We start from the raw sequence: 22,424 nt of genomic DNA, 5'->3' as shown, positions 1-22,424 counted from the left end.
TGCCCAGGTTCGCCTGGTGCGCCAGTTGCGGCCCTACCTGAACCGGGAGGCTCTCACAACAGTCACTCGAGCCCTTGTGATCTCTAGGCTGGAATACTGCAATGTGCTCTACATGGGGCTGCCCTTGAAGAGCATCCGGCGACTTCAGCTAGTCCAGAACGCGGCCGCGCGAGTGATTATGGGCGCACCACGGTTCGTCCATATTACACCAATCCTCCGTGAGCTGCGCTGGCTACCTGTGGATCGTCGGGTGCACTTCAAGGTCTTACTTACTACCTATAAAGCGCTCCATGGTAGTGGATCTGACTATTTGAGAGACCGCCTCCTGCCAATCACCTCCCTGCGTCCCATCAGATCGCACAGAGTAGGCCTCCTCCGAATTCCATCCGCCAGTCAGTGCCGACTGGCGACTACGCGGAGGAGAGCCTTCTCTGTTGCAGCTCCGACATTATGGAACAACCTCCCCGTGGAGATCCGTACCCTCACCACAGTCCAGGCCTTCCGCACAGCCCTCAAGATCTGGCTATCCCGTCAGGCCTGGGGATAGGATTATTTCTCACCCCGCCCGAATGTTGAGTGAATGTTGTATTTTTATGGTTTAATTTCTTTTAATCACGATTCTTTTTTTTCAAGTCTTGTCTTGCACTCCCTTCCCTTCATTGTTGTAAGCCGCCCTGAGTCCCCTCAGGGAAAAGGGCGGCATATAAATCCTTAATAAAATACTAAAAAAAATACTACGCAGTAGTTGCCAGGAATATGACTCCTAGCAGCATAATACTGCTGACTACAATTGTTTAGAAAACCTCTAATGTGCTAATGAAAAACACCCTGAAACATCCATTTTACCTGGTTTTGTCATTTTGGGGTGCTAATAATGCTTTTTATGGTTGGAAAAAAACCAACAACGCAAAAAGCATTGAAATTTCAGATCAGATATCCGACAGCTGAAGCATTTTTTTATTTCTGAGTATGGTGAAATATGGGACTGCAAACTTGAGGCTACTTCTGACATAGTTCTTTTTAAAAAAAAATTATATTTATATGTTTATAAATACACAATAAGTGCTTAGTGGACAGCGTACTGTCTGGTTCAGTTTGTTTAAGGTAAAGATAAAGGTTCCCCTTGCACATATGTGCTAGTCATTCCTGACTCTAGGGGGCGGTGCTCATCTCCGTTTCTAAGCCGAAGAGCCAGCACTGTCTGAAGACGTCGCCATGGTCATGTGGCCGGCATGACTCAATGCCGAAGGTGCACGGAACTCTGTTCCCTTCCCACCAAAGGCGGTTCCTATTTTCTTATTTGCATTTTTTACATGCTTTCGAACTGCTAGGTTGGCAGAAGCTGGGACAAGTCACGGGAGCTCACTCCGTTATGCGGCGCTAGGGATTCGAACCGCTGAACTGCCGACCTTTCTGATCAACAAGCTCAGCGTCTTAGCCACTGATCCACCGCGTCCCTCAGTTTGTTTACATAGCAATATTAAACTCCTAATTTCTACTTCTATTATCCAAACATTGATAAAATGTGTTCCAAATTTGAAAATACTGCACATCTTTTTCTTTTTATCTTCATTGTTAGTCTGTCCCGTGCAGTTTAATGCTTTTTTTAAAATAATCGCTTCCTCTGTGGGTGTTCTTCTGACGATCGCCCTCAAACCATGGTGCCTCTCTCCCCACCATTGGTCATCTTGGCCTAGAAAGTGGCCCCTTGTCGAGCACAGGACTTCCTTCCTTGTAGGAAAGATACGACCTTTCTCCTAAGGGAAGGTTGGGTGGGAGGGAAGGGCTCCTGCTCTTCCTTTAGGGTTGAGATGTAGAGCAGGGGCCTCCAACCTTGGCGACTTTAAGACTTTGGACTTTAACTCCCAGAGTTCCTCAGCCAAGATTGGAGACCCCTGATGGAGAGGACACAAAACTAGCAGGGTAATCAAAGGAGAAAGAGGAGATTCAAAAAGAGCGGAAATGAGTAGCAGGGAATTTAGCAAGGAGAAAATAGAAAGGAACAGATTTGGGTGGGAAAATAAAGGACCAATGGACAGGATCTGAGTCCTGGCAGTGGGACGCGAAGGGGCCTCCTCCTCAACCACACAGGACATGTAAGCCAGAAGAGGGAAGCAACTTCCTCAAGGAAAGGGCTACCTTGAGGTCCATTAACAGGAGCCCAGCCCGGATTAGGAGAACTGACCAACATTCAAGAAGTAAATACTACAAATGAAAGAACTGCCAAACGGTCAACAGCCCAACCAAAGAACCGTCAACTCCACCCGCACCAACACTGACAGGGCAAGTCACTAGAACAAGGGTTTCAAACTCAAGGCCCGGGGGCCGGATCCGGCCCATGGGGTGCTTAGATTTGGCCCCTGGAAACAGCAAAGGAGCCGCCCACGGTGCGTCTGCCAGCAAAAATGGAGCTTGGGACGGCTGTGTGCTCCATTTTCGGTGGCAGAGGATTGCAGGAGACAGTCCCAGCTGAAAACGGAGCTCAGGAGCCTGTTTTCTCTGGCAGAGCTCTCGGGCCACCATAGGCGCCCCTGACACGAGTGACGTCGAGCTGGCCACACCCCATGCCCCCCCACCCCCGATGCAGCCCTCAATGAAATTGAATCTGACACCGTTGCACTAGAACATAAAATGAGAGCAAATCCTACTCCTTATTAGCACTGATGATGTTATCTAGTTTGGATAATGAAACATCTGCAAGAAAACAACCAGAGAGCAATGAGGACCCCTCGGAAGCGACTGTCCCATTCAGACCCCATTTGGAGTTCTGGGCATCGTAGTTCAAAATGGACTCCAAGCTATGAATCGAAGGGCTCAGCTTGCCTCCTAGACTCGTGGGTGCTCCGTCACTGGAGGTTTTCAAGGAAAGATTGGACCCCCATTTGTCCGGGATGGTATAGGAACTCCTGACTTGGGCGGGGGGTTTCACTAGAAGATCTCTGAGGCCCCTTCCATCCCTAGGATTCTATGAAAGTGGAGTAAGTTCACGGAAGGGACGATGAGGGGTCTGGAAAGGAGAACCCAGGAGGAAGAGCTCTGGGTCTGGATAGAGCTGCAAAAGAGAAGAAAGGAGAGAAAGATGAAAGCAACAGAGAGGACGTAGAGAGCAGGTCCAGCCTCCTGCTTTCGAGTGGAGGTCTCCCTCAGCAATGCTCCCACCCAGAAGGTTCTTGTCCAGAGGCTGGTTCCTACCGGTACGGCTGAGTAGATAGTAACTCGGCCTGCCACGCCCCCAAACCGGTTCTATCGCCGTGGGCGCCATCTTGATTTTGCAGATTTTTTTTGTGCACCGAACCGGCAGTAATGCTGGCAGCAACCCACCGGTTCTTGTCCTGCCTTTGGACTCCCTGGAGAATAATCCAGCCATCGTCCTTGGGACGGTCCTTCAAGAGCGGGACGACCTCCGTCTCCTTTCTTCCTTCTGGCTTCCAGAGTAAGCCGTGTGCAACCAATTATGCACCTAAGTGCCTCCTGATCCACCCAGAGACACACAGCCCCCAACGCTGGAATATTTGATGGCCACTGATTACTCCAGCGAGTTCTTTACTCAAGAAAACGCAATATGCTGCTCATGAAAATCAATTTAAAATGTAAAATTAATTAGCGCCATTTACTTTAGGAAAGCGATGTCCACCAGCTTCAAAATGAAGACGGTCTGAAAAGTCATTAGTGGGTTTAATGTATGCAGCGTCAGTGAGCTCCCCCGTGGCGGGCAGGCACTTACCACATTCCCCTTCGGGCCGGAGTGTCCATCCATGCCAGCAATGCCCTGAGGGGGAAATTCAAAAAAAGAAGGCAAAGGCACAACATGAACCCCAGTGAGCATGGACAGAAGCCCCACCCAGCCCTCTTTCCAGCTGTGTTAGGCGGAGTGAAGCCTGCCAGGAAAACTCTGGGAGGAGCAAAGGTTGGGCAACACACAGAAATGGTTCCCAAGCCTCCCCTCCCTATTTCACATCACGGTGCAGAAACAGAACCTTTCAATAGGAGAAATGGGGGCATCTTTAAAAACAATAAAAAGGCCTGTTTTGCTTTATCATCCTCATCCTCATTTAATGACCCCATAATCCCTTGCAGGATAGAGTCCGGGCAAGTGAATGGAGCTAGCAGAGTGTTTACTGGCCGGATGCCCTTCTTGTCACCAGTGCAGAGTTTTTTCTCAGCAGATATATTCTCATTGTGCCCAGAGAGAAAAAAAAATCTGCCTCTACCTAGGATCAAACTTACAGTCAAACTCCTGACTGTGAGGTGAGAGCTCCACCTCTAGGCCTCTTGCTTTATCCCCCATGCAAAATCCTCGGCGGGTTTGGCCCTTGCCTTGGCGAGTGAAAGAGGGGGACTAAAACTGGGCTCATCCTGTCCCAAAAGTTGCTGGCCTGAGGTTTTCCTGCCAAAGTCCTTTGCAGGGAGAAGAACTGGGCTAAACCTCCCCCTCCCCACACCCAGCGTTTCCACCCATTTGTAGAGCCTCCCTCCACTGCAGGCATGGTGCTTCGTGCTTGGCTTTCTCCTGCTCCCAGGGAAGGGTGATGTGGGATTGAGCTCACGGGCCCCGAGCACTGACCCCGGGGCACCCATAGGCCAAACAGCAGTCCCGTTCACCCACTCTGCAGGTCTGGTGGCAAAGGCAGCATGGTTGCACCCAGGAAATCTCTGTCTGGTCTGGGAGGAGGAATAATGCCTAAACTCATCTTTCCTGCAGTCCAGCCCTGAAAACTCTGCTTCTGATCAGCATTTGCGCAGCATATTGGAAGGTGGGAAAATATTACCACGCAAAATCATGAAAGCCAACCAAGTGCAAAGTGTGTTTTTTGCCACTGCAATGATGTGAGAAAATGTCCTTGAGAACTGAAAGACGGGAGGCAATCATGGGTGGCAGAGAGGCATCCCGACTTCCTGCCAAAATATTTCATTCTACTCACCGGAGGTCCTGGGGGCCCCGGAGGTCCCTTCGGTCCAAGCAAACCACGGGGACCCTGCAAGAAGAAACAAGTCTAATTTGGAAGTGTCCACGAGAAGCAGAAAAGATTCCACTTGTGCTGTGCTATAAACTTGGCACTGGAAAAGGCAATCGACAATGTTGAGGGGGAATGTTGCTTCATGAGCATCAGGAGTGGCAACCTAAGAAGAAGACCCAGTTCTGTGTGACCACACTGGCCATGACCAAAGGACCCAGCAGCCAAGGCCGAAGGTGGCCTCCATTACAGGGAGGTGCAATTTATTTATTTACTTGTATTGCACCTTTATTATTTTTACAATTAAGTCAAGGGGCCAAACATATCCAACACATTTTCCTTCTTCTCCTGTTTCTCCCACCAGGACAACCCTGTGAGGTGGGTTAGACTGAGAGAGACGGGCTGACCCAAAGTCTCCCAGCCAATTTTCATAGCTAAGGCAAGACTAGAACTCGTGACTTCAGTGTAGCATCCATCGAAAAATACAAAAATAAAGCACTGACAGTTTTTTGGCAACCAGCAGAGAGAAGTCCACATATTGTTCAGTATTCTGAACAATATGTGGGCAAAAATAAAGTTGACCAAAAAGGACCATAATTTCAACCTATTGTCTGAAGCCTAACAGCACAAAGTCAATTTGTAGGGCTGATACCCAAGTGAAAGAATAGAATAGAATAGAATAGAATAGAATACATGTTCTCAAACTGTTAGGGTCACTCCTATTCACCTTTATGTGGGTGAAAAGCCTATAAATATGTGAGTAAATATAATGTTCCAAAAATTGTTAGCAATATCTCCCAAAAATTGGTACAATTGACAGCTATAATTCTGTAAACGTTTTTTTTTTTCTTGTGGACATTGCAGCAACACAGAATTTGCCACTCTATGCATGGTAGATGGGTTTGAATCCTGGAGGAGAAAGCCTACATAATAATAACCCAAGTGAAAAAAATCCTAGTATGCATTATTTGTTCCTCCACTGGAGGATTGCAAGAAAAGATTGGACTAAACCATAGAAGACCTCCAAGGTGCTATGCTATGCTATTATTAGTCTACTCTATACTCTACTCTACTCTACTCTACTCTACTCTACTCTACTCTACTCTACTCTACTCTACTCTACTCTAATACAGGTAGTCCTGTTCTTACAACAGTTCATTTGACCATTTGAAGTTACAAAGGCACTGAAAAAAGTGACATGACTGTTTTTCACACTTACGACTGTTGCAGCATCCCCATGGTCACGTGATCAAAATTCAAACACTTGGCAACTGATTCATATTTATGACGGTTGCAGTGTCACATGCAGGTCGTGTGATCACCATTTACGACCTTCTGACAAGCAAAGTCCGTGGGAAAACCAGATTCACTTACCATCTTTTTTGGAGTATAAGATGCATCTTTTTTCCTCTAAAAAGAGGCTGAAAATCTGGGTGCGTCTTATACATCGAATACAGCAATTTTTGCCTCCTGCAGCCCTGCCCCCTTCACCAACATGGCCGAGCAAAGCCTTATGGAGGCTTTCAGACACTTCCTGGGGGCTGGGGAGGGCAGAAATGAGCAAAAACGGGGCGTTTTTGCCCACCCCCAGCAGCACTCTATAAGCCTCCATAAGGATATGCATGCAATTTTTTTTGACAAAAAATGGCCTGTTTTTGCGAAAAACAGGCTGTTTTTTGCTCATGTCCCCCCCACCAGGAGCACTCTGCAAGCCTCCCCAAGGCTATTCATGCCTTTTTTTAAAAATGGGCCCGTTTTCTCAAAAAATGGCAGTTTTGGGGAGGTTTGCAGAGTGCAAAAACTCCCCCCCCCCCACTTTCGGAAAGCTGTTAGAGTGTTTGATGAGAATTACATTGGTCAAGTGCTGTACCAGCAGAAACAAAGTTTCAGGTGCTACAAGTTGTCAGCTATTTCCTTCTCCAACACATGGATAAATACACCTGGAAACATCTACCTACCCACCTACTCTCACTCTCTCCCCCTATCTATCTACTGTATTTTTCTCTCTCTATTTTTTCTCTCTCTATCCCTCTACCTACCAACCTACCTACTCTCCCTCCCTACTTCTCTACTGTATTTATCTCTCTTTATCTCTGTGTATTTCTCTCTCTCTCTCTCTTGCCTCTTCACAACCTGGGTGTGTCCTATACTCTGGTGCATCTTATACTCTGACAAATACGGTAACTACTATCTTACTAATTAACAACTGCAGTGATTCACTTAACAACTGTGGCAAGAAAGATCATAAAATGGAGCAAAACTCATTTCACAAATGTTTTTCTTAAAAACAGAAATTGTGGGCTCAATTGAGGCTGTAAGTCGAGGACTACTTGTACTTCAAACCTTCTGTCTGGAAACATTTGTCCCAGATGGGTTGGACTAGAACACCTCTGAGGTTCCTCCCGACCCTGTTATACCGTTTTATCTACATTGATGGAGAAAGGCCTTTGGTGACAGCGGATTGGGCAGCTTCTTCTACTGGTTGGAAAGCCTCATGAAACCCACTGATGTGAGACTATCTGGGCCAACTAACTTCCACAATGCCAACGTCAACCTTTTTCATACAGGCTCTTGCTGACCCATCCAAGAAGAGGATGGAATTGGTACCAATTGGCTCTCAGTTGCAGAAGGACCAGTTTGAATGTCAGAGTGTGCACACAGTGTGACTATTTTGAGACAACTCAGGAGCAAAATACAGTAAACAGGCTTGTCTTTCAAACAGTGGTTTATCTACAAGGACTACATACATACATATACTAGGCAAAATCAGGCAATCAATCATCAACTATAGCACGGAAGCACACGTGTATGGAGAGAGCGCCCTCACAGGGCTTCTCCTATATATACAGCCTCTTAAAGTGATAACAGTTAAATAAACCTGCTGATTCATTCTCATTGCATCATCATTTCAGTCTTACAGCCTTACAGCAGCTAGTCAGCTAATAAATCATCATTACCCTGATATTGAAGGAGCTGCCTCATCAGCCTCCACAGCTCCTCTCCCCAGCCACTCCATTCAAGGAACTTCATCCTCTTGAATAGAAGAAAAATTTAGCTTGGCTTTCCACTGGGGAGTTATCGGTGCTCTCCGAAGTTGGTGATCTGCTTGCCAACATTTCATTACCTAACTGGGTAACATCATCAGTGCACTGATAAGACGGGTGATGAAACATCGGCAAGCAAATCACCAAGCTAGGGGAGCACCAAGGACTTTGTCATTCCTGGTGAGAAGTGCAGATGCTCAAATGGTCTTAGGGGCAGAAGCAACAAAACCCCCGGGGAAACTGGCAGAAGTGGAGGAAAGGGCTGCTCTCTCAGCCAGAAAAGGCGAGTTACAACTTCTACAGCCAATTGGTAGCCATGTCAGTCGGAGCAGCTGCGGTGATACAACAGCCCTTCCTCTGCGAAAGGCTAATTTCACACTGATAATTCCCTGAGCACAAATGATGGACAAGCAGAGCAAACCAAGAACACACAGAGCACCCCAAAGTCGCACTCAATGTCGTCCCCCACAGCAGTCCTAACTCTCTGTGTTCACACATGCATAACATGCATCCTCAGATCATATGCGCTGCTCAAATGCCCAAATCCTGTCTCAATGTCTCAAAGGAGCTTTTGCAGCTGGACTTTCTTGTTGGAGGCTGGAGGTGTGTGGGACTTGCCAGAAAAGTGGGGAATTTGAAGCAATAAAGGGGCAGTTTGAACTGCCAGCTGCCTATGTTATCTCTATGCCATGCCCTGGCATCACAGAGATCATCTATTCTGGTTGTTTTAAGGCTACAAGAACACAAAAGTCCTCCGTTCGCCTTCAGTGAAGGATCTCAGGAGAGTTTGTGGCAGGAGCAGTTCAACAATGACATCACCTGAGCCCTTTCTACACATTGTATCTGGAGTCCCCGTAGGGCCGTCCCCGCTGATTCCCAAGCACCCTCCCCTGGTCCCCACCAATTCATACATTCTGCTCTTGGACATGTGGCTTAAATCATCATCATCTTTTGATGACCCCATAATCCCATGTGGGGTGGAGTCTGGGCAACTGAATGGAGCTAGCAGAGTGTTTCCATGGCCGGATGCCCTTCCTGTCTCCATTACGGAGTTTTGTTCAGCAGATATATTCTCATTGTGCCCAGAGAGAGAAAAATATCTGCCTCTATCTTGGATCGAACCCACAGCCTCCTGATTGTGAGGCGAGAGCTCCACCTCTAGGCCACCACACCACTCCTGGCTGTGTGCTTTAAATGCCTCCCCCATTACTCAAAGGAATGGAGCTGCCTCCATTTTCCAGACACTTACCGGTTCACCGGGGAGACCTCTGGGCCCAACTTCTCCATCATCACCCTGTTTGGCAGGAGAAAGAAGAGGGGGGGGGTAAGAGCCAGACCCTAATCAGGCCCCTCTTATTAAACAATCGTAGGATGGGACAAACTACTTGGGGAGGGAAAGCGAGGCAGCTTCGTTCACTAGAAGGCAAGACAAGAAACGACGGATGGAAACTAATCAAGAAGAGACGCAACCTAGAATTAAGGAGAAACTTCCTCACAGTGAGGACAATGAACCAGTGGAACAGCTTGCCACCAGAAACCATGGGCGCTCCATCGCTGGAGGTTTTTAAGAGGAGACTGGACAGTCACTTGTCTGTAATATACAGGGTCTCTTGCTTGAGCTGGGGTTTGGGCTAGAAGACCTCCAAGGTCTCTTCCAACTATGATATTCTGCTCTATTCTGAAGACAAGGACTCCAACGAGACCACGGAAATATTGGTCTCATCCAGCTGAATTGCTTAAACAAAAGGTGAAAGTTGGGGGGCTACATTTGACCCAGGGAGGACAATCAGGGATGGATCAAGTCACCAGCTGAAGGATCTACAAGAATCCTTTGTCTATAAGCCTACCTAGATTTATACATCGCACATATAGGGTGGGATCCTATAGCCCATCACTGAAGGTCTTTGTTTCACCTCTGGAGGCATAACCTGGTCTCCATGTGCCTGGAGGGTAGTGGTTGATTTACAGCGTAAGCTCAGTGAATGATAAACAGACCCCAAAATATTTAAGGTTCACAAGGACCCTTGACTGAACTCACCCGGTCACCATCTTCACCTGGGGCTCCTGGGGGGCCTGAGGGGCCAGGATCACCCTGAAGAGAAAAAAGCATCAGTTATATTTTTATGCCCCCCTCCCCACAAAAAAAATCTCAAGAGTCAAAGGCTGGGAGAACTGGCTGGCAGAGTCTTCCACAACTACACAGTGAATGCCATTGGAGGAGAAGAGGAAGCTCTGTGTGGATGAGGAAGGCCAGCTGGCTGGGGAATTCTGGGAGTTGAAGTCCACAAGTCTTAAAGTTCCCAAGTTTGGACACCCCCACTCTAGATCTTCTTGGAAGCCCTTAGGGACTGTGGACCTTTCTAAAGGCCCCACTGCGTGTATGGATAAGGGGCCATGCAAATATTAGTACCACTTTATACATCCTTATTTAGGCCACACCCGGAATACAGCATCCAGTTTTGGTCACCACATTACAAAACGATGTTGAGACTTTGGGGGGGGGGGGGGAAGTGCAGAGAAGAGCCACTGAGATGACATCTTTGTAGATTTGGGTTATTTGCTGGTATTCTGCCTTACCTACCCTCTTTCAAATTTTTAATACTTTATAAAGTACCACTTTATAAAACCCTAGTAAGACCATGCCTAGAATGCTGCAACCAATTTTGGTCTCCAGACTACAAAAAATATATTGAGACCTTGGAAAAAGTTCAGAGAAGAGCAACTAAGATGGGAGTTGGAGATGGGAGTTGAAGTCCACAAGTCTTAAAGTCGCCAAGGTTGGAGGCCCCTGCTCTACATCTCAACCCTAAAGGAAGAGGAGGAGCCCTTCCCTCCCACCCAACCTTCCCTTAGGAGGCTAAAACAGGACGGACGGCTGCAGGATTTGGGTTTGGCCAGTCTAGAGAAAAGTAGAATTAGGGGTGACATGATAGCAGGATTCCAGTATTTAAGGGGCTGCCACAAAGGGGGGGGGCACGATCCAATTATTCTCCAAAGCACCAGAGGACAGGGTAAGAAGCATTGGGTGGAAACTGATCAAGGACAGTAAGGAGAAATTTCCTAACAGTGAGGACGATCAACTGGTGGAACTGCTTGCCATCATAAGGTGTGTGTGCTGGAGATTTTTAAGAAAAGATTGGAAGCCACTTGTCTGAAATTGTTTAGAATCTCCTGCTTGAGCAGGGGGCTGGACTAGAAGACCTCCAAGGTCCCTTCCAGCCACCTATGCTCCTCTTGGCATGGAAGTCCAACCTCCTGCCTGACAGCAGATGCTTTCTCTGCTTAGGCAGTTGGCAGACAGAGTTAAATTTGAAGTCAAATAAAAATAGCAATACTATTAGGAATGAGGAAAAGAGGGACTCAAAATGAAAGAGAGCACCAGGGTGATATAAATGCCAACGTAAAGATCTCCGAGGTGCCAGAAGGAAAGAATGCGAATTAATGTGGCAGCCCAGATGGCCATTTTTTTATTGAGGAGCAGTAAAGAGTTGCCCAAGCTATTGGCCATGGGAGGCCTCCGAAAGGATAATGGTCAAAGCCCAGCTGCCTCCTGGGAGCGTTTGGTGCCTGCTGGGCCCGGATGCTTCAAAACAAGAGGAATTCTGTGTAAGACCATTATCTGCAAATCATTCTCAGTTTTCTCAATGACATCCTCCCTCAGGTTGGCCTGGATGTGTCACTGTTGAAGTTTTCAAGCAGCGTTCGGGAAAAACCTCAGACGCGTCCTCAATGCCTGAACAAGCCCCTCATTAAAATCTTCCACTGCAGCTCACAGCTGCACGGGGGATTTCAAGCTCGGTCCCGGACATTCCTTTCAACACTAGGATCTGTCTTCAAGGTCTTAAAAGCTCCCCCGTTTGTTTTACAGCACACATAAGATTCTGTGGCAAGGGCTGGAAGTTGAGAAAAATGGAGCATTTAATTTAAAAAAAACCAGTCCTGGCCTTAAGTCTGTAGAGATTCTCAGTCATCCAGGTCATGGTTGTCCCAAAGGGGCTTTTTCAGGAGGCAACTGGACTTTCTTGTTTTTTTCTTTTGAAGACGTTTCCCTTCTCATCCAAGGAGCTTCTTCAGCTCTGACTGGATGGTGGGGAATGGGAGGATTTATGGTCCTTGCAGACGGCTGGTCTTTTGCATCCTTTGAGAGTGTTATTGAAGCACTTGGGAGAGTTATCTGGGTCCTCAGAGTCACCAGAGTGCAGGGGTGAAATCCAGCAGGTTCTGGAGAACCGGTAGTGGAAATTTTGAGTAGTTCAGAGAACCGTTAAAACCTGGCTGTTCCGGCAGGCCTGGGGCTGTTGACCTTAGTGTTAAGGTCCAGCCCCGATTAGAACGTATGTGTGTTGTGAATTTTAAACTATTTTTTTACTTATTTTGCTTTTCTTTTTTTTCTTCTTTCGTTGTAAGCCGCCCGGAGTCCTCCGGGATTGGGTGGCCTATAAATTTAATAAATGAAATGAAATGAAACGGGCAAATCCCACCTTTGGCTGGCCCCAGGAGTGGGGAGGGAATGGGGATTTTGCAGGATCCTTCCCCTGCCACGCCCACCAAGCCACGCCCACCGAACCGGCAGTAAAAAAAAATGAATTTTGCCACTGCCTGAGTGGTGCAAATGGTTCCTGTAGTGTTAATTTTACTTCTGGAAATCCATTCCTACCCCCACCCCCATTCAAAGGGTCTTCATCTCAAATTGTATAGCTAAAAATCTATAGGAATGGATTTCCAGAGGGGGAAAAAATTGCAGGCTACAGGAACCATTTGCACCACTCAGGTGGCCCTGAGGACACAGATAAATTTCCAAGTGTTTCAAGGATCCCCTAAAAGGATGAAAATGACCAGCTGTCTCCAAGGAATATAAATCCTTCCGTTCCCCACCATCCAGCCAGAGCTGAAGAAGCTTCTTGGATGAGAAGCAAATTGTTTTCAAAAGAAAAACAGGACAGTCCAGTTGCCTCTGAAAAAAGCACCTTTGGGAGAGTCCTGACCTTAAATTCTCCTCCCTCTCTTCCCTTCTTGAAAAACCTCTCCTCACCCCTAACTGAGGCAGGGAAAAGTCACAGAGGACAGACCCGGCCGCTCAAGGCCCAGATCCTCTGGATCACAGGGAAGGACCACCAGTCAAGATCAGGAGATCTTCGTCCTCTCCAATCCGCTCTGAGAAATTGGTCAGTCAAAACCAACTTTTGCTGGCAGAAAAAAAAAAAAACCCAAAGAAGCCAACAGAGGCCATCTTCTCCTTAGCAACTTTCAGGAAGCAGAACAAAGCAGAAACGTAAGCAGGACTTACCCTGTTCCCCTTGTCTCCACGCATCCCAGCCAGGCCACCGAAACCTCGGTCACCCTGCAAAAGAGTTCAGAGGGAGAGGGGCTTCCAGATCCAGAAGAGGTGGTGGATCGTGGCCCAGCCCTCAGAGAGTTCCCAAACCCCCAGGGAGTCCCATCTCCAAGCAGGATTTGAGAAGATGGACAGAGTGGAGAAATGCTTGGTCTGCTTTGGGGTCTGCTTGGCAGAAGGGAGCCGGCTCAGGCAGCCTGGGAATCTGGGCCAACGGGCATTCAGGTCCATCCAGGCCAAGGCTGGCAGCTTCCTAGATTTTAGGAGCTCCGGTGCCTGCTCAGCCCTCAACTGGGAAATCCTCCTTGGGAACATCAACCCTAGCCTGGTGGTGGCTCTGCTTTCTCTGCTCTGCCCTGGCTCTTTCCCCGTTCCTTCCTCTGCCTAAGCTCACCCAGCAAGGGCCTGGACAGCTCCTGCCTTCTCTCTCAGAGGGCATGGAGCATCCAAGCATGGAGGGAAGGGCAAGGAAAGGAGGGAGGGAGGGAAGAGGGAAGGGAAGGCGGAAAGGAAAGAAGGGGAGGAGAGGGAGAGGGAGGGGAGGGAAAGGGAAGGGGTAAAGGAGGGAAGAGAAGGGGAGGGGAGGGGAAGGGGAGGGGAAGGGAAGAAGAGGTGAAGGCGAAGGGGAGGGAAAGATAAGGGGAGGCAAGGGGAAGGGGAGGAGAATGGAAGGAGAGAGAGAGGGAGGGGAGGGAAAGGGGGGAGGGACGGAGGGGAAAGAGAAGGGGAGGCGAGGGGAAGGGGAGAGTGTTTGCTAAAGTGGGGGGGGAGAAGATGGGGGCCCTTGGAGAGACTTCCAACACCCCCTCCAGTCACTTGCAATAACCTTCTCTCTCCAGAGGCCGTTTTGTGCTCAGTTCCCCGTTTCAGGCATTTGCCCTCTTGACTCAGAACAGGATAAAGAAACCCAAAATGGTGCCACCTTTCTAGGCCAACTGAGCATCAAGAGTTGGGCAAAAGCTCCATGAGGTTGTGTTTAATTGCAGCGACATTTAAAGAGGGCAACTTCCCAAAGGATCACGTTGAAAATGGCAATTATTGGGAGGCCTTGGAGGACCCCGGGGTCGCCACTTGCAGGCAGCATCTGATTTGAGGCACCTCCCTGACTATTCCTGTTGGGTGGGACTTGCTTCCCACCCCAGATAGGGGCCAAGCCTCATGCACACACCCCAGTCCTCCCCACTGCCTTGCCTTGGCAGCCAAGGAGAGGCCAGAAGCTGCCTGCAAGAGGAAGGGGTTCAGGTTGTATTTTTAATGCGGTTCTTTATTTGAAAATCTGTAAAAAAAATCCCCGCTGCCTCTCAGTCCTCCTCTCTCCTAAAATATCGGTCTTCTGTTTGTAACTCTCAGGTGCTTCGCCAACCTCTATTTTTAAACTTTGGTCCTGTTATTTTTTTATTCCTGTAAGCAGAATCTCCGCCTACGTTCCTGCCCATGCCAGCCCTCCCTGCAGGAAGCTGCTCCCTCTGCTCTGACCGAGGATTGCCCGCCTCTCTGACACGCACAGACATGCTTCTCCCCGTGTGCAATTGCACAGTCTCCTGGTGCCAGCCCATGAGAAGGGGGAGGCATAGGAGAATGCGTAGGAAGCCAGCACCCGGCCCTCTCCTAGAAGGATGAAATGTTTTAAAATATTTAAAAAGGCGGAATATAATATTTTCCCTAAAAGAGAAATAAATAAAAAAATCTTAAGGGAGACAGAAACTCAGAGCCTCCGTTCCCTGCCCCCACAAGCAGACACTAAGCTGGGGCAGCTTTTAAAAATGCAGATTTGTTCATCCATCACTCCCAGCAACTAGGTTGAATAAAGGCAGATTGGCCCTCACTCAAGATCCAAACCAGGACAAAACCATTAAGCCACAATAGGAATTGCCCAACACCCTTTCAAGCTCCTTCATTGCATCATCTCGGAGCAGACCAAACTTCAACCAAACCTAGCTCAGACAACCTATAGAGCCAGCAATGACCCCTACGTAACCCCTATGTGGCCCTGTGGGAGTCTGACAACAGCTAATAGAATACATGTTCTTGCACAGGAACAGGAAGCTCAAGTGCCAAGCCCAAGAGAAGCTATTAAACTACTCTCAACATGTGGTCAGCTGCACCAGAATCCATATGGTTCTGCTTCAACATTATCCAATCCACCTCCAGACTCCATTTTGCCTCCAGCGCCTTCCCCCCACCCCTCCGGCTTGGAACTGAACCAGATGGCTATTTCTTCCAACAAATGGATGGCCTGGACGTTTCCGAAGGCAGTTTAAGCTGTCCTTGTAGGATCTATGAGGAGAAAGCTGATGGATGGGGACTCCTCCTGCATCTCGGAGCATCCTTGCACAACCTCGCCTGTTGGAATTAGTTCTCACCTCTCTGGCCATAAATTACGCTCCTGCCAGCTCTCTCCCTCCTCCCAGAAGCTCAAGCTCCGGAGAGCAAGAGACTCGGAGGAGACTCAAATGATTTGCAGTCCTCCTTCTCTTTAACAATTCCCTCCCCACATCTCTCTCCACGTTAAGTACCTACATAATCAGCCACTTAAACCTGCTAATATACAACTTCCAGGCAAATGTCTCTGCATTCAGATTTGGTGATGATATTGCTTGCCTCTTTTGATGAAAGCCGAGTGAGGCCATGGAAAGGAGGCAGTTGTGTAAATGGCTAATTGTCTGCCGCTCAGCGTGGAATCTCCCCCCCCCCCAAATGTGCCAGGTTTCCTGGGAAAAAACGCCTGGGATGGTGAAAGAAGAGCAGGGGTGAGAGGGTGGATGCTGTGGTTACCTTCGGTCCCGTTTGGCCTGGCATCCCCCGAGCACCATCGCTGCCAGCCCGTCCCTGAAATGAGGTCAGAAAAAGAGATTAAGCAGCAAAACTAGATCAAAGAGCCACTAAATTTGCCCTGGAGCTGAGGCCAAGTTATCAGACAATCCCTCCACTCTCCTGTTTCCCTTCTTCCCCCTTGTGATGCCTCCTCACAAGGCATCTGACGGGGTCTAAATCAGGATGGATCTTGGCTCTTCCATCTTCTGCTTCCAAGAGCTGGCCTGCCCTAAACCATGGTGTACACCCTCCCTGCTGGCCCCAGGACTGTAGTTTAATCAAGTACTGGTCCAAGAAATTCTGCAAAGGTTCAGTAGTAGACGGATCAGAGCTGGGAACCAAAGTCACGCGTGTGTGGGAATTATCCCCCCCTCCCCCAGAAGAATGAAATATTTTGGGAAATATTTTAAAAGGGCAGAATATCGTATTTCCCTAAAGGAGAAATGGAGAAACATGTTTTTAGAGGCAGAAAGCAGCCCCCAGTCTTTTGTAATAGCCCACAGCAGATGCCAGCACTTAAGGAGATAAAGAGTTTATTGAAAGCGGAACCAAGAGTTGTCCAGGTCTTTTCTTTTACATCCTCTCAATTCCACAGTCCTTTTTACATCAGTTTCATTTTCACTTTCAGCCAAATTATTCTCTACCATTATTTTTCCTCTTTATGATTATTTTTTCTTAATACATAAACAATATCTTCCATTGCCCCTTCAAAATTACACCAATTTTCCCCTCCTTATTTTCTCCATTGGTATATTTTGCTATAAACAGGCATACGTCCTCTAATTCAATTTAAGCACAGAGAGTATTTCTTTCACATTTTTTCTACCATTAACAATGGACTAACATTTCTTTATTTCTTAATTAGTTACATCACAATAACAATCTTACTACTACTATTCTCTTCAGTCTACTAATGTAGTTCTTTTTCCCTTTCTTCCACTTTTAACCTTTTTCTCTTCGGCTCCCAAAAATTGAGAGGTTGTTGATATTTACTTAAAGAAGAAGCAAAGCCATTTGGGCAGAATTCTGGCAAAGCCCTTCAGAACTGAAGCGAAGGAGCTTTGATCAGAGCACAAGCAGACTCTGGATGAAGGGTTTGGTTTCGTTTGGGCTTCTCATTCTGCTTTGGGGCACCCGGCCAATGACTGGCATGGGTGGCCTCCCAGGGTCTTTTGGCCAAGACCAATGATTGGCATGGAACCTTTGAGCGTGCCAGGATTGCCCAGGCCTTGCCAAGCGATTCAGGGTTTACCTACCCGCCGTCCTGGTTTCCCTGATGGACCTGGAGGGCCTTGAACCCCTCGTGGACCCTGAAATAAATGGAACCAAAGGAGAATCAGAACCGGAGGTTTCCTGGTGCTTTTCTTTCGCACAGGAGGGCTTGGGGGAAGGGAGGGAGAGGGAGGGGAGGAGCCTCAGGAGCAGTAGCTCTCTTACGAAGTGCATTGACAGCATGCACCTGGGAGGGAGGGCTTGACATCGTGTTGATGTGTCTCCCCTAAATAATTGCCATATTTTTATATAAGTATAAGATGCACCGGAGTATAAAAAGCACCAAGATTTTGAAGAGGCAAATTTAAAAAAAAGTTTTTGCCCTCTGCAGATCTCCCAAAAACGGCTGGTCAAAAAAGGGCATGCGTATGTCAGGCCTGTATTTATGTTCCTTTTAGGATTTTTGGCCTGCCACACACTCTATTATTTCATTATGCTGTTTCATTAGTGTAGTAGTTGGGAGGGGGAATAGAAAGGAGTAGAATTGTGGAATGTGTTGTTATCATTCCTTTCTAGAAGCCCAAGGTCATCTTTTTTCTCCGCACCTCTGCACCTGACCTGAACCAGCTGGGTGGAGATGCCAGTGTGGCCAAAGAAGATTGGACCATGTGATGGATTTATGAGTGTGGGGATAAGATCATGAACTTTCAACTGGGTGGAATCCCAGGAAGCTTTTAGATTTGGAATTCCACAGATGTGCCAACATGTCTGTCTGATTTAATTCTGCATGATATTTGGAACGCTGACATTGTAGCCTTTAGGAGGCTTACAGAGTGCTTCTGGGAGCGGGGGGGGGGAGAAACCAAGCAAAAACCAGCCCGTTTTTAGCTCATTTTTGCCCTCTCCAGCCCCGAGGAGCACTCTGGAAGCCTCCTAAAGGCTATGCACAGCCATTTTGGTGAAAGGGGGGGGGGGTTTCTGGGAAGCCAAAAATGCTATATTCCGTGTATAAGATGCACCTAGATTTTCAGCCTCTTTTTTGGTGGGAAAAGATGCGTCTTATACTCCAAAAAATACAGTATTTTGGGAGACTGCAAAATTCAAGAGTGAGTGGTGTGCTGGCCTACAGGTGGAGCTCTCGCCTCACAATCAGGAGGCTGTGGGTTTGATCCTAGGTAGAGGCAGGTATCTCTCTCTGGGCACAATGAGAATATATCTGCTGCACAAAACTCCACATTGGTGACAGGAAGGGCATCCAGCTAGTAAACACTCAGCTCAATTCAGTTGCTCAGAGTCCACCTGCAAGGGATTATGGGGCTGTTAAAAGAGGATGACTGCAAAATTCAAGAGTCTCAAGAAAGTTAACAAACAAAATTCTCCAATCAGACCAAAGAAAAACGTCTCTGAAAGAAGGGACGTATCGCTGGGACATTCCTTGGCGGGCAAAGCTTACAGGTGTGAATGCTCCACCCATTAACTCCACTGATTGCCTTGGCCCATTAATTCCCAAGAGAAGCTCCCCAGCATCTCTTGGTGGGGGAGAGGCTCCTTCAGAGTTGGAAATGTGTGCTGGCAATTTACTGCACCTATTTACTAGGGTCCAGAGAGAAGGCAGGTCCTCACCCATAACACACTACACAAAAATAAAAATGCCCCAAACATAGCAATTGTGCTTCATGGCCTTTGGGGAGATGTGCCAAAACCAGAGTTTCCTTGCAGCCTTTGGGGAAGGGCTGGGTTTGCTTCAATACTGGCATTAATTTTAGAAAGCTTGAGTGATGCGGTGGCCCAGAGGTGGAGCTCTCGCCTCACAATCAGGAGGCTGTCAGTTCGATCCTAGGTAGAGGCAGATATTTCTCTCTCTGGGCACGTTGTGAATATATCTTCTGAACAAAACTCGGTATTGGAGACAGGAAGGGTATCCGGCAACTTAGCGCTCTGCTAGCTCCATTCCGTTGCCCAGACTCCACCCCAATGCAAGGGATTATGGGGTCATTAAAAGAAGATGATGGTTAATTATATAAAGCTTCTCAGTCAAAGCAAAATTCAGGAGACTCGGGAGGCGAAGCAGAGCCGCCCACTGTCCCCCCAAGACTGGCCACAAACGACCCCGTCCACCTTGCAGGTCACTCCTACCTGAGGTCCCATGTCTCCCGATTCACCTTTGATTCCTCCACCACCTGGGGGTCCCTGTGTGAAAAGAAACACTGTTAAGGAGGCACGTCAGGGAAAGAAACCTTGGGGGGGGGTCCGAAGGCCAAAGAAGGGGGAGGGGAACAGGGGCAAAGGGCCACTGAGATGGCAGACCAAGAAAGCGGCTCTATCAAAGGCTTGAGCACCAAGGAGCACCTTCCGTTATGCAAACCTTCAGCCAACAGAAAAGTCTCACTTTCCGAAGGGTCCACGAGGGTCCGGCCGCATCCGGGCAGGAGAAGCGGGCAGCCACCAAGGGGTGAAGGCATGGCTCTAAGAACCCCAGAAACGCCCTGGGGAGGCATCCCGAGGCTCACCCACTCAACCACCATGCCAGTGTAAAAGAAAACCATCTCAAGGACGTGCTGCTGAATCTCCCCTTTTAAGTTCTCTTCTCGACAGGCATTAAGGAAATTAACTCAATAGGATTCAAGCTGCTAAATAACGACTATTGACGAGAAATGAGAGTCAACAGGAGGCTGGAGCGGAAGGCAGGATCGCTGCTTCAAGTATCCAAGGGGCTGAATAATTGCTTTCCAGGTGACAATTGTTGTTGCTCCAGCAGAGACAGGAGGAGAAGCAGGGAACTCAATGCCTATTAGGGGGTCTTTGCAGGGGAAGACACCCTGCCTGCAGAGGGGGCACGTCCTGGGCTGGGGGTCTTTAAACAGAGACTAGTAGACACCTGTCAGGTAATGCTGCATCCCTGCCTAGGAAGGGGTTGGGCCTTCCAACCTAACCTTCAATGGAATCTGCACTCAGTGTTCGATTTTTCCCAAGATTTTATTCCATTCTCCAACTCCTTTCCCACCCGAGTCCTTCACTAAGTTCGTAAGCTGTAGGAAGTCAGCGCCCAGCCCTCTCCTAGGAAAATGAGATATTTTAGGAAATATTAAAAAGGCAGAATATTTCCCCTAAAAGGGAGGCAGAAATTCATTCCCCCCCCACCTTTGTCAATGGGCCATTAAGGCCTGAGCCAGTGTATTCTACATAACAAAGAGCTACCTCCTTCAGGCAGAGCCCTAGTAGGAATTGCCCAAAGCCCTTTCATTACATCATCACTCAGCAAGAGTCAACCAAGCCTGGGACTCAGGGCAGCCTACAGAGTTGCCCCTGCATGGCCCATGGGAGTCTGACAACCAATCAGAATACAAGTTCAAATTCAAAAGCCCCAAGAGGGCATAAAATCCAGGAACTCTCAGCATCTCTGCCCCTTTTTTCTTTGCCCAAAATCTTCAAACCCTGTGATCCTGTCCACCATTAAACCGTCTTTCCAAGAAGCCTCCATGTTTCCAGTGTCTTTCTCCCCACTTGGAACTGAACCCAGGAGGACATTTCTCCCAACAAAGCCATGGAAAGTTTGTCAGCAATGAAAACTGCAGCCCAGAGTAAGGGAAGACGCCTGTTTTATCCAAGGCAAATCAGATCCCATTCTTAAAGAATTTGACAGAGACTTCCGAGTGGGGCACTCTGCATTCACCCATCTCAAAGGGGTGGAAAGTGGTGCCCAGCCCTGTGGGAAAGGGGGTTGACTCACCATGGGGCCTGGTCTTCCGGTCAGTCCCATTGGGCCGGCTGGTCCCCTCAGAGCCAGCTGCAGGAAGAGAGAGAAATGGCATGAGGGAGCCTGCCAGGATCTGGAGTGTCTCCAGGCAGAGGGGCTGCAGGCCCTTTGGCAGCCCCTCTTGACAGCATCAACAACCCCCCTGGTGATTACAAGCCTCTGGCTCGGATGCTTCTTGCTTATAGCTGCGGGGAGGGGAGGAGGCTTCAGCTATACGGGACAAGCCATTCTCCACAATTTGGAATAAAAAGATGTGTCCATGAGGAAGCATGGAAGCCCCCTTACCCAGGTGCTGGAAGAAACAGATGGGAAACTAGAGGGGGGTTCGGGAGAGGGGATGGAACCCAGGGCAAGAGGAATGGAAAAGGCATGGAGAGGGGAGGGAGGCAGGGGAAGGAAGGAGAGGAGGGGAGGGAGGAGAGGGGGGAGGGGAGGAGGAAGGGGAGGAGGAAGGATGGAGGAGAGGAGGAGAAGGCAGGGAAGGGAGGAGAAAGGAGGGGGAGGAGAGGAAGGGAGGGGAAGGAAGGAGGGGAGAGGAGAATGGAGGAGATAAGGGGGAGGGAAGGGGAGGACAGGAGGAGAAAGCAGAGGAGGGGAGGGGAGAAAAGGAGGGAGAAGGGAAGCAGAGGGGGGAGGGGAAGGATGGAGAGGAGGAGGAGAGAAGGGGAGAGGGGAGGAGAGGAGAGGATGAGAAAGCAGAGGAGGGGAGGGGAGAAAAGGAGGGAGGAGAGATGGGGAGGGGAGAAAGGGAGGGGAGGAGGAAAGATGGAGGAGAGGAGAGGAGGAGAAGGCAGGGAAGGGAGGAGAGAGCATGGGGAGGATACGAAGGGAGGGGAAAGAAGGAGGGGAGAGGAGAATGGAGGAGATAAGGGGGAGGGAAGGGGAGGAGAGGATGAGAAAGCAGAGGAGAGGAGGGGAGAAAAGGAGGAAGAAGGGGAGCAGAGGAGGGGAGGGGAAGGATGGAGAGGAGGAGGAGAGAAGGGGACAGGGGAGGGGAGGAGGAGAAAGCAGAGGAGGGGAGGGGAGGAAAGGGGGGAGGAGAGGAGGGGAGGAAGGGAGGGGAGGAGGAAAGATGGAGGAGAGGAGAGGAGGAGAAGGCAGGGAAGGGAGGAGAGACCAGGGGGAGGATAGGAAGGGAGGGGAGAGAAGGAGGGGAGAGGAGAATGGAGGAGATAAGGGAGAGGGAAGGCGAGAACAGGAGGAGAAAGCAGAGGAGGGGAGGGAAGAAAAGGAGGGAGGAGGGGGAGGAGAGGAAGGGAGGGGAAGGATGGAGAGGAGGAGGAGAGAAGGGGAGAGGGCAGGAGAGG

At 48.8% G+C, this 22,424-nt stretch overlaps 1 protein-coding gene across 2 annotated transcripts in view; it reads right to left on the bottom strand.

The window, feature by feature from the left end:
- The window catches only part of COL5A1 (collagen type V alpha 1 chain), a 249,424-nt gene that overhangs the window by 81,187 nt on the left and 145,813 nt on the right, over positions 1-22,424 (bottom strand). For both annotated transcript variants that reach the window (XM_087704496.1, XM_087704497.1), the window contains exons 14-22: positions 21,091-21,147; positions 19,497-19,550; positions 17,405-17,458; positions 16,110-16,163; positions 13,287-13,340; positions 10,038-10,091; positions 9,249-9,293; positions 4,923-4,976; positions 3,725-3,769 (exon numbers count right to left, since the gene is read on the bottom strand). In XM_087704496.1, coding sequence (XP_087560622.1) covers positions 3,725-3,769; positions 4,923-4,976; positions 9,249-9,293; positions 10,038-10,091; positions 13,287-13,340; positions 16,110-16,163; positions 17,405-17,458; positions 19,497-19,550; positions 21,091-21,147 — 471 coding nt within the window. The remainder of the gene's footprint in view (positions 1-3,724; positions 3,770-4,922; positions 4,977-9,248; positions 9,294-10,037; positions 10,092-13,286; positions 13,341-16,109; positions 16,164-17,404; positions 17,459-19,496; positions 19,551-21,090; positions 21,148-22,424) is intronic.

The sequence above is a fragment of the Thamnophis sirtalis genome, unplaced genomic scaffold (genome assembly GCF_051295495.1).
Source record: "Thamnophis sirtalis isolate CommonGarterSnake01/CBP01778 unplaced genomic scaffold, rThaSir2_p1.2 scaffold_2, whole genome shotgun sequence".
NCBI classification, from domain to species: domain Eukaryota; kingdom Metazoa; phylum Chordata; class Lepidosauria; order Squamata; family Natricidae; genus Thamnophis; species Thamnophis sirtalis.
This window is presented reverse-complemented; position numbering and strand designations above follow the sequence as displayed.